The sequence below is a fragment of the Rana temporaria genome, chromosome 2 (genome assembly GCF_905171775.1).
Source record: "Rana temporaria chromosome 2, aRanTem1.1, whole genome shotgun sequence".
Lineage (NCBI taxonomy): Eukaryota > Metazoa > Chordata > Amphibia > Anura > Ranidae > Rana > Rana temporaria.
The window spans coordinates 491,130,911-491,148,054 of record NC_053490.1 but is presented as its reverse complement, the minus strand read 5'-3'; the positions used below and the strand labels follow the sequence as shown (position 1 = coordinate 491,148,054).

Here is a 17,144-nt window from a genome sequence, read left to right as displayed (position 1 = left end):
GGGATTGATCCTTGTCTTTCTCCTTCTCTCTTCCTGGAGTCCCCCCCTCGGTTTGTCCTTTATTTTTAACGGGAGTCCCGGGGGTCCCTGGCATGCCCTTATCTCCATCTCCTTTGGGGCTGACCAGTATCTGATCTGGTCCTTCAGACACAAGGTATGACCTCATTGTGCTGCGTCCAGAGCACCCCCCCTGCGCATTTTTTGGGGCCTTTCGAACCATTTTTACCCTTTTGTCCACAGTCTGTTTTATGGAGATTTTTAATAACGTTCAATGATAAGCTCACCGCCCTTCCCCGACTGATACACTGCCCCTGTATTTTTGGGCCTGTGTCTGGAGTGGAAAAGGAAAAAAAAAAAAAAAAAAAAATATGAAGCGGAGAGAAAAGTGGAACACAAAACTTAGTGCTTATTCAATATCCGTATTCAACTGTCCCTTTTACCCACTGTTCCTTATCTACTGGGCCTGGGACTGGGGCCTCCGAGAGCTTAAGTCCAGACCCTCCCAGGGGGATTCTGGGGGATTCAGGTCAAGCCAGTATCCACGGGGCTACTGTTTTCTCTCACTTTATCTCACTTTATCTTTCATATCTTGAAGTCCTTATTTTAATTAGATTATAACAGTCCTATTGGCCCCTTGGTCCAGATCTCTCTCTCTTCTTTCCTTCTTTTTTTCCAACACTTTATAAATTTCTAGGCATTCTTAGATATACATTTATATGAGATTATAACCAGCCCATTCCAGTACACTCCTTTTAACGAGACAGTAGGGTATAAGCACGATGAACCCCCTTCAGCAGAACAATGTCACCCAAATACTGGTTCAGATTAGCTCATGTCAACTTGGGAGGCCAAAGAAAAGATAGAGAAAAAACAACAGATAGTCCCAAAGCCAGTTCAGTTTACTGTCACTTGCAATATCATTTCATAGCAACTTGGCTTTTCACTCACCTCCCCTCTTATTCCTGGAATTTCCACCGGCCGGCGATATGGGGAGGGGGGGGGGGACCTTCCTCCGATCTGATGGAGCTCTATAGGTGGTTAACCTGTAGCGGGATCTGACCTCTCTGCTGGCCGTCTACGGGTGACTATCGGGCTCCTGTATCACCCGCTCCCTTCCGCCTTACTCTCAGCAGGGCCGGGCTTGGTATCCACACTGGCGTCTGCGGCGTCTGTAGTGATACACGCTGCAAACCTTACTGCAAGCCTTGCAGAGCTCCCGCTCCCTCTGCACTCGCCTCCTTCCTCAGCCGCGTCACTCCGTCACTGCGTCCGCCGTCGAGTCACGTGGGGCTCCCTGGAGGCATGCAGGTCCAGCTTCCAATACTCCGTACGGAGGGCGACGAGATCTCCACTGCCGAGTTCCACCGTACACTGCACACAGCCACCCCCGCTGCCCGTCGGACCAGGTAATCTCACTAGCACAGTTCAGATGGAGATTCTCGGCATTTCAGGGCTTTTCAGGGCAGTTTTGATCTCCTAATCCTCCTTTTCTGAGCCGCCTGGAGAGGAACATGAGCTGCTGCTGCTGACGCCCGGGGACCTTACGGCGCCATGATGTTACTCCGCCCCCATGTGTTTAATCCCTATATTTGAAGCAGCTGTGATTAAATAAATATATTATCATATCTCCATACAAGATGATATGCAGGCGCCCAGATTTGCCTTCAATAATAGCAGTAATGCCGCGTACACACAACTGTTTTTATTGTCATGGAAAAAAACAATGTTTTTCTCAAAGTGATTCATGTCAAGACTGCCTTGAATACACACGATCGTGAAGAAAAAATGCTTGAGCAAAACACAGTGACGTACAACACGTACAACGGCACTATAAAGGGGAAGTTCCATTCGAATGGCGCCTCCCTTTGGGCTTGATTATGCAAATTTCCCTTCTCATAACTTGCTTCTGAGCATGCACATTTTTTTCCATCGTTAAAGCCTACACACGACCATTTTGAAAAATGTTGAGAAAAAATAGAGCATGTTCTATATTTTTAATGGCCATTTTTCACGTCGAGAAAAATGCTCTGAAGCACAATTGTTTTTAATGACCAATTAAAAAATGGCATTTTTCTCGTCGTGAAAAACGGTTGTGTGTACGTGGCATCATTCTTTAGCTGACTTTTTAATAGGTTTGTTTCTATATGTTTGCTGTTTTACCAGAAATTTCTCCTATGCTTTTCTTTTTTCATCCAGAGAATTGCATTTCCATTTTCTGCATACTGTACATTACCCTAAGGCTTAGAAAATTCTACATATATACAGTATATAGTAAGAGCACTTGAGCACAGCCTGTAATTTTCATTCCATCCTGAAAAAATGCCACCTAAATTAAGCAATTATAGCAATTACATTAACTTTTATCTTTTAATTATACTTATGTCTGTTTCTTGCAGTATTCATAGATCCATTTAGTGCATTAATTAAAGCCTTGTATGAATACAAAATATTATTCATATTATGCAATTAATTAAAAATGTTTTGTGACAATCATTTTCTTTTGAGAGAGGATTTTGAAAGAAAATATTGTAAACATGCTTTAAGGTTGAACAAACTGAAGCTGAAAAGGTCTAACATGGTGTCAGTAACCTCTGTGCCCTATGTGGAAAAACACAACCCGGATGCACAGATTGTTGAGAGGGATTACTTCAGGGACCTCATAAATCTGAGAAACATTTTTTTTGTTTTTTTTTTAATATATAGCTTCCAGCTATGTTAGAGGAAATATAATATCTCATGAGAGGACTAGAATTCTTATGAAGTCTTTTAGATGTGGAGTGGCTAGATGTGACACTTGCAATGTTATACATTTGAAAGCCTGTGAATTTGAGATAACAACGTTAATTCATTGTTCTACTGGTTATGTCCTTTATAGTTGAGTTTGTTCATATAATTTTGTTTATATTGATCACACTTGCTAGTCTTTAAGGCCTCGTACACACGGACGGACTGTCCGATGAAAACGGTCTGCCGGACCGTTTTCATCGGACATGTCCCCTGCCGGATTTTGGTCTGATGGTTGTACACACCATCAAACCAAAATCCCTGCGGACAGGATAAGCGATGACGTGGCCGCGCCGTCGCCGCGACGATGACGCAGCGACGTGCACGACCCTGGAAGGTCAATGCTTCTATGCATGCGTCGAATCACTTCGACGCATGCGAGGGCTTTCGGCCAAGCGGACATGTCCGGTAAGTCGTACAGACGACCGAACATGTCTGACGGACAGGCTTCCAGCGGACATGTTTCTTAGCATGCTAAGAAGCATTTGTCCGCTGGAAACCTGTCCGATCCGCTAGAAGATTGTCCGGTCGGACGTACAGACGACCGAACATGTCCGCTGAAACTGGTCTGCAGACCAGTTTCAGCAGACATGTTCGGTCGTGTGTACGAGTCCTAAAGGTCAGGTAGCACAAAGGAATGATAAAAAAAAATAACATAAAGAACATGGTGTCCCAAACATTTCTGAGGGTTATATAATAGTAATTCCTTTTTAATGGAAGTGTTAACCACTTAACCCCCAGACCATATTGCTGGTCAAAGACCAGAGCACTTTTTGCCATTCGGCACTGCGTCCCTTTAACTGACAATTGGCTCCCAAACAAAATTTGGGGCCTTTTTTTCCCCACAAATAGAGCTTTCTTTTGGTGGTATTTGATCACCTCTGCGGTTTTTAGTTTTTGCGCTATTAAACAAAAATATTTTTAACTTTTTGCTATAATAAATATCCCCCAAAAATATATAAAAAAAAATATTTTTCCTCAGTTTAGGCCGATACGTATTCTTCTACATATTTTTCGTAAAAAAAATTTGCAATAAGCGTTTATTGATTGGTTTGCGCAAAAGTTATGGCGCTTACAAAATAGGGGGTATTTTTATGGCATTTTTATTAATATTTTTATTTTTACTTGTAATCGATTACTATAAAAATGCCACTGGCAGTGATAGGGTTAACACTAGGGGGCGGGGAAGGGGTTAAGTATGTTCCCTGTGTGTGTTCTAACTGTAGGGGGGAGGACTGACATGGGGAAATGACTGATCTTCTGTTCATACATTGTATGAACAGAAGATCAGCATTTCTCTCCCTGACAGGACCGGGAGCTGTGTGTTTACACACACAGCTCCCGGTCCCCGCTCTGTAACGAGCGATCGTGTGTGCCCGGCGGCGATCGCGCCTGCCGGGCATGCGCATGGGAGTTGGGGGCCTAGTGGCCTGCGCGAGAGCCAACGTATAGCTACGGGCTCTCGCACAGGGGAGCCAACCTGCCGCCTTAAAACCACGGCGGCTGGTCAGCAACCAGTTAACGTTCAAGAAAGGATGTCCCAGAAAAAATAACTGTATTTTTACTTTAAAATAAAAGTGCAGAGTATTTGTTATTATTATGTGCACATCTGTAGATCAGGTAATGTGATACATATTCTTTCTTTATGACTGAGAATATATTTAGCTAGTCTTAGCCCTCTTGCACATAAATGCTTTGAGGCATTAAATATGATCCAACATAAAATTTTACTCTCCAGGGAGCAACAGGTGGCATGTACAGCTGACCATAAAAGTATAAGAATATCTGTATGCAGCTGTATTTGGACAATTGCGCATGCTCAAATTATATATTCCTGAAACAAAAATTCTTGGTTTGGGAAATATATCAATAATGCATACCTTCATGCACCTGTTTATGCCAATGTACAACAGCATTGGATTATGCCCATGTACAGCCCTGTGCAGTGAATCTATGGCCAGTTATGGTTCCCTAAGCAGATATGTATGCTGTAATTTTTACGGTAGACCATATTTCATTACTCAAAGCGCCTGTGGGCATGAGTCCAAAGGCTATCTAAATGTAATCCTGCCTTATGGGGAGACTGTTGATTTTAATAAAGTCTTTCAAATGCATTGAGAGGAGTAGCAGGCTTTAGTGATGAGCAAATAAGAATTTCCACATGTGAATCATTAGTAAGACCTCATTTGAAATATGCAGTTCAGTTTTGTGCACCAGTTCTCAAAAAGGATATCAGGGAACTGGAGAAAGTGCAGAGAAGGACAACCAAACTGATAAAAGGCATAGAGGAGCTCATGAGGAAAGATTATAAGAACTGAGTTTATTCTCTCTTGAGCAGAGGATATTAAGGGGGGATATGATCAACATGTACAAATACATAAGGGGCCCATCTAGTGAACTTGGTGTTGAGCTATTCACTTTAATTAAGGTCATCACAGAGGACAAGGGGGGACTCTTTATGTCTAGACAAAAAGAGATTTAATCTGTAAATACGGAAAGGTTTCTTCACCATAAGAGCTGTGAAAATGTGGAATAGACTCCCTCCAGAGGGGAATCTGGCCAGCTCAGTACATTGCTGTAATAAAGGCCTGAATTCTTTCCTAATTGTACATAAAATAATATAACTGGGTATTAACATTTATTGTTAGAGTTGATCCAGGGAATATCCGCCTGCCGCTCGGGGGATTAGGAAGGATTTTTTTTCCCTGCTGTAGCAAATTGGATCATGCTTTGATGGGGTTTTTAGCCTTTCTCTGGATCAAATGTGGGTATAGGATTGTGTATATAGGATTGTAAGGTTGTTAATTTTTTTTATTGGTTGAACTAGATGGACTTGTGTCTTTTTTTTCAACCTGACTAACAATGTAACTATGTAAATATACATTTACAAACCAATCACAGATACAAAAGGTTTATAAAGGCATCTAGTATTAAGGGAAATATACGGTTCTTACTCTAAAAAAGTCAGTTATGTGGTTTTCATAATAATCCAATGGTTTCAATATTTTTAGAATCCCTGCCCCAGAATAAGCATGCCAATAAGGGAATCCTAGATATCTGACTCTAAAAGTATTAAAATAATCGAAAGCAGCCTGTCAACTGGTAGCTTCCATGTTTCTCTCAAGCCAGTCTTCCTTTTTGGACCCAATTTGCACACATTAAAGTAAATCTGCCTTTTGTCCATATAGAGTAAAGGAGCAGCTTCACTTTAAATGTACAGTGCCCCAAAAACCCTATGCTTTACTTTCCTTCTCTCCTCCAACCACTCTGTTCAGCATCTAGTAAAGATGGAAATACCTTTTACTTCTGAATTTTGAGGGGCATGTGCCTCGGTTCCATGCACCAGCAATGGTGCTTGGCCCAGGACTGTCAGATGTGGATGGGCTCTGTGTAAGCTTCGACTAGAGAGAGAAGTCTTTTCCATATACTGTAAACTAAACACAGCAATGATGGAGAAAGGGAGAGGTGACGATGTGCCTCTACACATATAAAGAGTATTATTGTTCTGAATGACTTGCTAATCATGCATTAATTTTTAGTGTGCTTACTGATTTTTTGATGAAATTGAATGTAAAATGTACTGTATGTGCATTATTAAAAAAAGACTAGTTTCCCCTTACATATTTTATATCCTAGCAGAATGAATAAAGAATTAAAGATGCATGCTGTTCTGTAATAGCAGTTTTCTTTTGTTAAATATTCCATAGAAATATATAACCTTTATTTAGTAATGGTGTGCTTTTGTCATTATGAATAATATAATTTTATTAATCAGATCACTAAATATGTAGTTACTTTGGAATTTGCAATTGTATATACAGTAATAAACTGAAGTACATGATAATTTGTATTACTTTGCAAAAAAGAGTACAACCATGCTGTCAATTTGAGATGTTTAAATGCACTTAATATTGCATATAAAACGTCTGGGAGAGAGTAATAAAACATTCACCAAACATTTACTGCACCTGAATCCATCATAGTAGTTATAACATGTACAAGGAAGATACACATGCAGTAAATGTTTGGTGAATGTTACTTTGCTCGAATATTAATATACCTTGGGTGTTTTTTAATCCCTAATACCTGAAGCATTAAATTTAAATTTTGTTTATTGATTTGACTGTTCTTACAGGGTCAGGAGGGGTTCTTTGACCTCAGAAGCTGTGATATGCTGAACTAGATGGACACAAATCATTTTAAAATTTAAAGTAGAACTATAGGCAAAACTTATTTTTATCCTAATGCATAGAATGCATTAAGATTAAGATAAAAAAAAAAACAAAAAAAAAACGTCTGCCTTTACAACCAGTCTAAAAGTAATACATCTGTATTCCTGTCTCTAAATCTGCCCATAGAAGGATCAAAATTCAGCCGGTTCATCAGGGACCAGTCAAATTTTGATCTACCTATGGATGTTTCCACAAAAGTTGATCCACTGATTGACTGCTGTCCAACGGGACAGTTGGAAAAATTTTCTCGTCAGCCAGTGTCATGTACCAGGTGTGACCAGAACTGTGTGGCTAGCAACAGAGGAACACCAAACACATATAAGTGAAAATATAATGATTTATTTAGGTAAGTGAATAATATAAATACAACCACCTCCAATATGACACAGTGCAACAAACCAACCAATAGACAGAGACCCACAAATAACAACAGACAATAAATGGGAAATGCCAGAATCATAAACAATAGCCAGGCCAGGGTCATACACAGCAAATCGGCAGATGGACAAAGGGATATTTCAGAAGCATAAACGTTAGCCAGGCCAAGGTAATACACAGGGAGATCAGAAGATGGGGTAAGAAACACAGGACAAGAAGAGGGTGGATGGTCAGGACAGGGAGACAGGATCAGGAACTTATTTAGCAGATTTCAGATAATCAGGCAGCAGGTACAGATCAGGGCATGAGGACGATACCAGGGCAAGGTATGTTTGCACTTGCCGGGTATTTATAGGAATACCTGTAATTGGCCTCAAGTCACACCTGAGCGCAAAAGGTGCTGTCTGCTCCACACTGCCAGGATCCATCCACTGGTGGACGCCAGTACTGCGGTCCAAGAATGATATAACACCAGCAGGGAGAAGTTCCCCTGACAGTTCAAAACTGCCAGGAGACAGCATGCCAAATGATAGATATTACCAGGGGATGGAACCTTTCCTGACAGCCAGCTGCTACCAATTCAGTGTATTCTGACAGTGGAGGAGTGTCCCAATGGCACAGAAAAAACAAGGCATCAATGGCCAGCCATAAACTTATAAAAGCAACCGTTAGACTACTTTAAAAGCCCTGTCAACTGCCATTACACCGTATATGAGACTGTCTCAGAAAACAGAAAGGACATTCTGAATAGACATGTGTTTTATAGCTTACAAAAGTAATACCAAACATCTTGTAACATCTGCTCCTAGGATGGACTTTAGTTTTAAATGTGTTACATTTTGAAAGTTTATCGTTAGTTCAGTGCTTTCGACAGCCGATTTTGCTTTTTCGTCAGACAAATGTGAATGTGCGGACTATAATTTTTTTGTCAGAATGTGAACTCAACGTTTGATTTTCGTTACATTAGTAAAGTTTTTGTACAAAAAAATTTATAAGAGCAAGATTATGCATGCTCAGAAACAAAAGAATACATACAAAACTATCGTCCGAAAATCTAATCGTGTGTACAAGGTTTTAGAGTTTCGATGAATAGGAAATGTGGAGTTCTGTTTATAGTTTGCTGGCTAGACACATCCCTTTCACAGCTAAAATCATTCCCAATGTGAGTGTATTTTAGTTGTATTGTAATGAATGTTGTGTTTGATAAATTCTATGCTATTTATGTGTATGAAACAGGAAAAAAAACTTTATACAATTGAAAAAAAAAATACTCACGAACTGGAAGGGTCTGAAAAATTTCAGTTTTACTATATTCTCCTTGTCCTTTTCCATTAACAGCTGCAACCCTGACTTCATATGTTGTGTTAGCTTCCAAACCGGCCAATTCAACATTAGCTATCAACAAAAAAATAAATAAAAATCACATTAAATACATAATAGCATTTAAATCACATACACCCTTCATTAAAATGACTTCTAATAATCACATTAGGCATTGTATCAAGTGTGATGTATTAAAACAACCATTTCAGGAGAGTTTACCCCCTCCCACAACACTACAGTGCTTCTCCGGTTTCTCCTGTGCGATTGGGCAGCCGGAGAATGAAACCACTGCCAGCTGCAGTTTACCATAGATCTCACTGCAGATCAGATGATCCCCAAGTATCTCTATGACCCTTGGAGGTTGGAAGTGACAACATAATGTCACTTCTGGAGCTGGCAGATATAAACATTGCAATTATTTTTTTTGCTGGGAAGTCTGAAATATTTTTTTTTATCTCAGGGTTTTCAGTATACAGGAGATATCTGGGGACTTATATACCCCAGATCTCTCTGTAAAGAGGACCTCTCATGCCTTATTCCTTTTAAAAGGGATGTTTGCATTCCTTGTAATAGGAATAAAAGTGTTTAAAAAAAAGAAAAATAGTAAAAATGTAAAATGTAAAATTTAAATAAAATAAACAATGATAATAAAAAAATTAAACTGCCCCGTCCCCTCATGCTCGCATGCAGAAGTGAACGCATACATAAGGGAATGCCTGCATATGTAAACGGCATTCAAACAACACATGTGAGGTACTGGCGCAAACGTTAGAGCGAGAGTAATAATGTTTGTGCAAGGTCTCCTCTGTAACTCTAAACTGATTGCCCTTTAAAAAAATGTAAAGTGTCGATTTTTAAGTACCAAAGTTAGGCGCCATTCCACTAGTGTGTGCAATTTTGCAACGTGACATGTTATGCCCTGTACACACGATCGGTTCATCCGATGAAAACGGTCTTATGGATTTTTTCATCAGATATCCGATGAAGCTGACTTTCATCAGTCTTGCCTACACACCTTCAGTTAAAAAAACGATCGTGTCAGAAAGCGGTGACGTAAAACACAATGACGTGCTGAGAAAAATTAAGTTCAATGCTTCCGAGCATGCGTCAACTTGATTCTGAGCATGCATGGATTTTTAACCGATGGACGTGCCCACAGACGATCGTTTTTTTCTATCGGTTTTTTAACCATCAGATAATTTTAAAACAAGTTCCTAGTTTTTTCACCGATGGATAAAAAAACGATGGGGCCCACACACGATCGGTTCGTCTGATGAAAGCGGTCCATCAGACCGTTTTCATCAGACGAACCAATCGTGTGTACGCGGCATAAGATTTACTCGGTGTAACATCATCTTTAATATAATACAAAATAACTGGACTAATTTATTATTTATTTATTTTTATTCATGAAAGTGTTTGTTTCCCCCCAAAAAATCAAGTTTTAAAAATTGCTGTCCAAATACTGTATGACATAAAACATTGCAACAACCACAATTTTATTTTCTAGGGTCTCTGTTAAAAATATATATAATGTTTGGGGGTTCTGAGCAATTTTTTAGCCAAAAAATTATGATTTTTACATGCAGGAGAGTAGTGCCAGAATAGGCCTGGGCTGGACTTAGTTAAATTGTAAGTGGCCGGAGAAGGTAAAAACCATGTTGATCATCTAATTTTTTAAGAGTCATACTTTATAACTTTATATACCAAACTCACCAACATTTTAAATGCAAATTAACTTCTTTCAGGACAAAAATAAAAACCTTACATTCTTGAAAAAAATATAATCAAGATGCAACTCTGAATGATGAACACACTGTACTTCAATATAAAAATATGAATTCTCATTTTTACATTAATAAACTCACTTCGATTTCCACTTGAATGGACAACTTTCCAAATATCTGAGGACACTTCTTTAAAATCAATTTGATAATGGTGAATTGGCACACCGCCGTGTGAGTCTGGCATCTGGAAAAATACTTTGGCCAATGTCTGTGACAGCTCTTCAACTCGCATACCATGTGGACTGGAAGGTACATCTACAACAAGCAGAATAAGCATAAATACATTAAAACAGGAAGGTTAAATTCCAGTAGAGTATATATCTTAAGTTTTTTTATAGGACTATATATAGTATTGGCTGAAGTGCACAACATTTTTATGCATCTAAGAAAGGCATTAACTGAAAATAAATACAAACAAATAACAAAGAAAAAACAAAAAAACCCTGTATATTATAAAGAAAAAAAATCACAGAGCTATTTATCATGTCAAACTCCATTGAGCTGTTGATCATAATGAATAAATACTCATTTACTATGATCATCAGCTCTATCTAGTGGCCATAATACAGAATTGTCATGCTTCACTCATTAAAAACAAATGACCTGGTGTGAAAAGAGGCTAATAACATTAATTTGTGCCCTCATTCGCACAAAATCAGTGTTGGTGCAGTTTCAAAGGATGAATAGCTCCAACAATTCTTTAAGCTGGCCATACATCATATAATTTTATTCTACAATACATTTAGATTTACCTTCAACTATGTAGTGCAATGGGCCTGCCTGCCTGGATACAAATTGAAAATGTTGTTTAGGTTTGACCTCATATTATATGATTTTGGGTAAATCTAAAGGAAATATATACAAGAAAATGACATAATGTATGACCAGAGATATATATGTACTGTAGATAGATATATACAGGTATACACACATACCACTCTCCCAAGTGTACATTTCATTGAAGACTAATAAACTTTTAGACAAATATGGTAATCATGAATGAGTAACACCTACCGGCCAGAGTTAGTATATATTCCTGGATCCTTGATCCTATTGAATTGATGGCTGTACAGTTATATCGTCCAAAATCATTATCTGATATTGGAGTTATCTTAAATAAAAAAATATATATATATTTATATATTAATATCTACACAATAGATAGAATAGAAACCAACCAAAAATCAAAGTTATAATATAGAGCAAACGAGTGGTGTTTCTTCATACTTTAAGCATCCTTATCCAATGAAACTAAGAATAGATTCATGCTTGCCACAAAAATCATCATTGTTTGTTTACCCACTTGCCATCCATGACCAGGAAATGTTTTGCTTTTTGGCACTGCGTTATTTTAACTGATAATTGCACCGTCATGTAAAACTGTACGCAAATTACATTTAAATGTTCTTCTATCTGATGACCACTGGGGTTTTTTTTTTTGTGCTACAAATAAAAAAAAATGAAAAAATATATATTTTTTACATTCTGATATAAAAAATACACAAAAAAAATCAAATTTCTTCATAAATTTAGACCAATATGTTTTCTGCTACATATTTTTGGTGAACAAACTCAGTGGGGCTGATTTACCAAGCTTTTGCTCCATGATTCATGGAGCAAAGGCTGAAGCAACATCCGTTTTGGTATTTACTAAAGGAATGCGCTGCCAAAGCAGCACAATTCCTAATTTACTATAATGCCGAGTGCGCCCAGGAGGAGGCGCATGGTGCGCCCCTATGGACCTGGTGCACGGCATTTAGAAATGTAAAATTAAAGTTTGGGAGTGAGTTTATTAGGGGGGGATGTGGGATGATGTGGGAAAGTGTAGTGACATGTGTTTGTTTAACATTTACTTGCCAAATTGAAAGTGAAAGTGACTTTTGTGAAAACGAGCGGCTGCACCCGCTAGTACATTTAAACCTGCGGGAGGTTTATTTGTGTACTGCACATGCGCGAGCGGCAAAATCAGACCATCACGCAAAATATTGGTAAATATCAAGCGGCATAGCTGCCTTTGCGCAGCTTAACCACTAGCCGACCGCGCACCGTCATTATACGGCGGCAGGTCGGCTCTCCTGGGCGAGAGCCCGTAGCTATACGGCGGCTCTTTGAGCCGCCACTAGGGGGCGCGCGCGCGCCTCCGCTCACCCCCGACTCCCGTGCGTGTGCCCGGCGGGCGCGATCGCCGCCGGGCACACGCGATCGCTCGGTACAGAGCGGGGACCGGGAGCTGTGTGTGTAAACACACAGCTCTCGTTCCTGTCAGCAGGGGAAATGCTGATTTTCTGTTCATACAATGTATGAACAGATGATCAGTGTTTCCCCTAGTACGGCCACCCCCCCCCCCCCACAGTAAGAACACACAGGGACATACTTAACCCCTTCCCCGCCCCCTAGTGTTAACCCCTTCACTGCCAGTGGCATTTTTATAGTAATCCAATGCATTTTTATAGCACGGATCGCTATAAAAATGCCAATGGTCCCAAAAATGTGTCAAAAGTGTCCGAAGTGTCCGCCATAATGTCGCAGTACCGAAAAAAAAATCGCTGATCGCCGCCATTACTATTAAAAAAATATATTAATAAAAATGCCATAAAAATACCCCCTATTTTGTAAACGCTATAACTTTTGCGCAAACCAATCAATAAACGCTTATTGCGATTTTTTTTTACGAAAAATATGTAGACGAATACGTATCGGCCTAAACTGAGGAAAAAAAAAGTTTTTTTATATATTTTTGGGGGATATTTATTATAGCAAAAAGTAAAAAATATTCATTTTTTTCAAAATTGTCGCTCTATTTTTGTTTATAGCGCAAAAAATAAAAACCGCAGAGGTGATCAAATACCACCAAAAGAAAGCTCTATTTGTGGGAAAAAAAGGACGCCAATTTTGTTTGGGAGCCACGTCGCACGACCGCGCAATTGTCAGTTAAAGCGGCGCAGTCCCGAATCGCAAAAAGTCTTCTGGTCTTTGGGCAGCAATATGGTCCGGGGGTTAAGTGGTTAAAGTGGCGCACGTGAATGCCCGAATCATTTTTTGCTTACGTTGATCATGTAGGGGAACTCCATGCCAAATAAAAAAAAACGGCGTAGGTTCCCCTTCAGGAGCATACCAGGCCCTTAGGTTTGGTATGGATTGTAAGGGGGAACACCTACGCTGAAAAAATGGCATGGGGGTTCCCCCAAGATCCATACCAAACCCTTATCCGAGCACGCCGCCTGGCCGGAGAGGAATGGGGGTGGGGACGAGCGAGTGCCCCCCCTCCTGAGCCGCACCAGACCGCATGCCCTCAACATGGGGGGTGGGTGCTTTTGTCAATGGGCACAAGGGCCTCTTCCTGACAACCCTGGCCATTGGTTGTCGGGGTCTGCAGGTGGGGGCTTATCGGAATCTGGGAGCCCCCTTTAATAAGGTGGCCCCCAGATGCCGGCCCCCACCCTATGTGAATGAGTATGGGGTACATCGTACCCCTACCCATTCACCTGGGGAAAAAATGTTAAGTTAAAAAAACACACTACACAGATTTTTGAAGTAATTTATTAGTCAGCTGGGGGGTCTTCTGCCGGACCCCCTTTCTTATTTAAGCTCTTTTACAAGGGGGGTAGGCCCGGTCTTCTCCGCTGTCTTCTGCCAGGGGGCGGTCTTCTCTGTTCTCTCTTCTGCTGGGCTCCACCGTGGGTGCCCGGTCTTTTCCTCCGCTGTCTTCTCTGTTCCCTCTTCTGCCAGGCTCCACTGCGGGGGCCTGGTCTTCTCTTCTGCTGTCTTCTCTGTTCCCTCTTCTGTGGGGTCGGTGGGTGGTATCACCCGGTGACCACGCCCCATGCCTATATAAGGTGGAACCAGCAGAAGAGGGAACTGAGAAGACAGCAGAGAAGACCGACCCCCGCGGTGGAGCCCGGCAGAAGAGGGAACAGAGAAGACAGCAGAGAAGACCGGGCCCCGCGGTGGAGCTCGGCAGAAGAGGGAACAGAGAAGACCGGCTCCCCCCTGGCAGAAAACGACGAAGAAGACCGGGCGCACCCCCAATGTAAAAGAGCTTAAAGGGGGAGGGGGGCCCGGCAAAAGGCGGTGGTGAAGTCCGGCTCCCCCCGGCAGAAAACGACGGAGAAGACCGGGCGCAGCCCCCCAGAGTAAAAGCTTAAAGGGGAGGGGGCCCCAGCAGAAGGCAGCGGTGAAGTCCGGCTACCCCTGGCAGAAAATGATGGAGAAGACTGGGCCTACCCCCATGTAAAAGAGCTTAAAGAGGGAGGGGGCCCGGCAGAAGACCCCCCAGCTGACTAATAAATTACTTCAAAAATCTGTGTAGTGCGTTTTTGAAACTTAACATTTTTCCCCCAGGTGAATGGGTAGGGGTATGATGTACCCCATACTCATTCACATAGGGTGGGGGGGCCGGTATCTGGGGGCCACCTTATTAAAGGGGGCTCCCAGATTCCGATAAGCCTCCCGCCAGCAGACCCTGACAACCAGCGGCCAGGGTTGTCGGGAATAGGCCTTGTCCTCATCAACATGGGTACAAGTTGCTTTGGGGTGGGGGCGCAGTGCCCCCCCTACCCCAAAGCACCCACCCCCCCGTTTTGAGGGCATGCGGTCTGGTACGGCTCAGGAGTGGGGGGGTTTGGTATGGATCTTGGGGGAACCCCCACGCCGTTTCCAGGGGCACTGGAAGAATTCATCTCTTTGACGAAACTGCGTAGGGAGGAGTGGCGTGCTGACGTCACCACTGTTTACCAGCGACCATCCGGAAGGACGGGCGGAACATTTATATACAACAACGCTACTTTTAATCATTGGACATGTGAGTGCATCCTTTAGAACTAGGTGAAACTCCTGCGCTGTGTTGGATAAATGGGAAAGGGAGGGAGGTGGTGGGGGGCCAGGGGGTGAATGTGGACACTGCAGCAAACAAAGAAAAAATCTGTCCAATACAGATAGTGAATAATGAATAGAAAAGTGTATATGTCTGCGCTGTGAATTACACTAGTAAAATGGGTGAGCGAGGGGAAAGAGGGGGGGGGAGGGGAAGGGGGGAGTGATGTGAACCTGGGAAGTGAAAAAACTATACAGACAATAAAATGGTAAGGACCTCAGTGACAATCTATAGGTGCAGTCCTGACTGGACTGTGTTAAAAGTCCATAGTGAGAAAACTCCAGTGAGAAACCATATGAATAATGGAAAAAAAAAATAGAATATAAAAATGAAGATAAAAAATAAGAATGAAGAAAAGTCCCGGATTAATCCAAGTAAACAAACAACAGTTCCAGGTGAAGTAAATGGAGTAGGTGGATGGTAAAAAGTGAAAAAAACAAAATCCAAATGCAAGTGGGTGGAAAATGTGCAGTCTGGTCAAATCCTTAAAACCATGCAGCCCACACCATAAGTGATCCTGTCAGCTTACCTCCCAGCTGTCACTTAAAGCCAAAGACAATTACCAATGCTCCAGATTCCTGTTAGGTGGGTGTCACTCTGTATAATCTCCGTGATTGGTCATACATAAGAGAGAAAAAATGTAAGGTGTAACCTAGTCCTCCTATCACATATGAGGAGAAACAGTATAGCCAAGGTGGGTAAGTATACACTTACACTACTTACACAACGTGTAAGAAAAGGGGAGCCTATCTCCACGAGCGCCGAGCTCGTCTCTCTGACTTCTCTCCGTCTCAGCTCTAATCCCTCCGTGCTCTGGTGTCCCGACGCGTGTTCGTCACATCACGTGACTTCAAGGAAGTCACGTGATGTGACGAACACGCGTCGGGACACCACAGCACCAATCAGGAGCAGCACCAGACGGACGGCAGACGAGCGCGGCGCTCGTGGATTTGCGATCGTTCCATCACTGCTCCATGTGAGTTTTTTACCGTACCTTTGTGTTTCCATATACTTTTTTTTACCATTTACGCGATGTGCCCCCCCTCTCTCACTTCTCCCTACCCCGGTTTCTTCCACCTTACCACGAGCAATCGGCCTGGAGGACACTGAGGGATTAGAGCTGAGACGGAGAGAAGTCAGAGAGACGAGCTCGGCGCTCGTGGAGATAGGCTCCCCTTTTCTTACACGTTGTGTAAGTAGTGTAAGTGTATACTTACCCACCTTGGCTATACTGTTTCTCCTCATATGTGATAGGAGGACTAGGTTACACCTTACATTTTTTCTCTCTTATGTATGACCAATCACGGAGATTATACAGAGTGACACCCACCTAACAGGAATCTGGAGCATTGGTAATTGTCTTTGGCTTTAAGTGACAGCTGGGAGGTAAGCTGACAGGATCACTTATGGTGTGGGCTGCATGGTTTTAAGGATTTGGCCAGACTGCACATTTTCCACCCACTTGCATTTGGATTTTGTTTTTTTCACTTTTTACCATCCACCTACTCAATTTACTTCACCTGGAACTGTTGTTTGTTTACTTGGATTAATCCGGGACTTTTCTTCATTCTTATTTTTTATCTTCATTTTTATATTCTATTTTTTTTTTCCATTATTCATATGGTTTCTCACTGGAGTTTTCTCACTATGGACTTTTAACACAGTCCAGTCAGGACTGCACCTATAGATTGTCACTGAGGTCCTTACCATTTTATTGTCTGTATAGTTTTTTCACTTCCCAGGTTCACATCACTCCCCCCTTCCCCT

The 17,144-nt window shown here is 41.7% G+C and overlaps 1 protein-coding gene across 3 annotated transcripts in view; it reads right to left on the bottom strand.

The window, feature by feature from the left end:
• Nucleotides 1–17,144, bottom strand: part of NCAM2 (neural cell adhesion molecule 2) — a 410,155-nt gene that overhangs the window by 72,273 nt on the left and 320,738 nt on the right. For all 3 annotated transcript variants that reach the window (XM_040338816.1, XM_040338817.1, XM_040338818.1), the window contains exons 11-13: nucleotides 11,519–11,615; nucleotides 10,586–10,759; nucleotides 8,670–8,789 (exon numbers count right to left, since the gene is read on the bottom strand). In XM_040338816.1, the coding sequence (XP_040194750.1) occupies nucleotides 8,670–8,789; nucleotides 10,586–10,759; nucleotides 11,519–11,615 (391 nt within the window). The remainder of the gene's footprint in view (nucleotides 1–8,669; nucleotides 8,790–10,585; nucleotides 10,760–11,518; nucleotides 11,616–17,144) is intronic.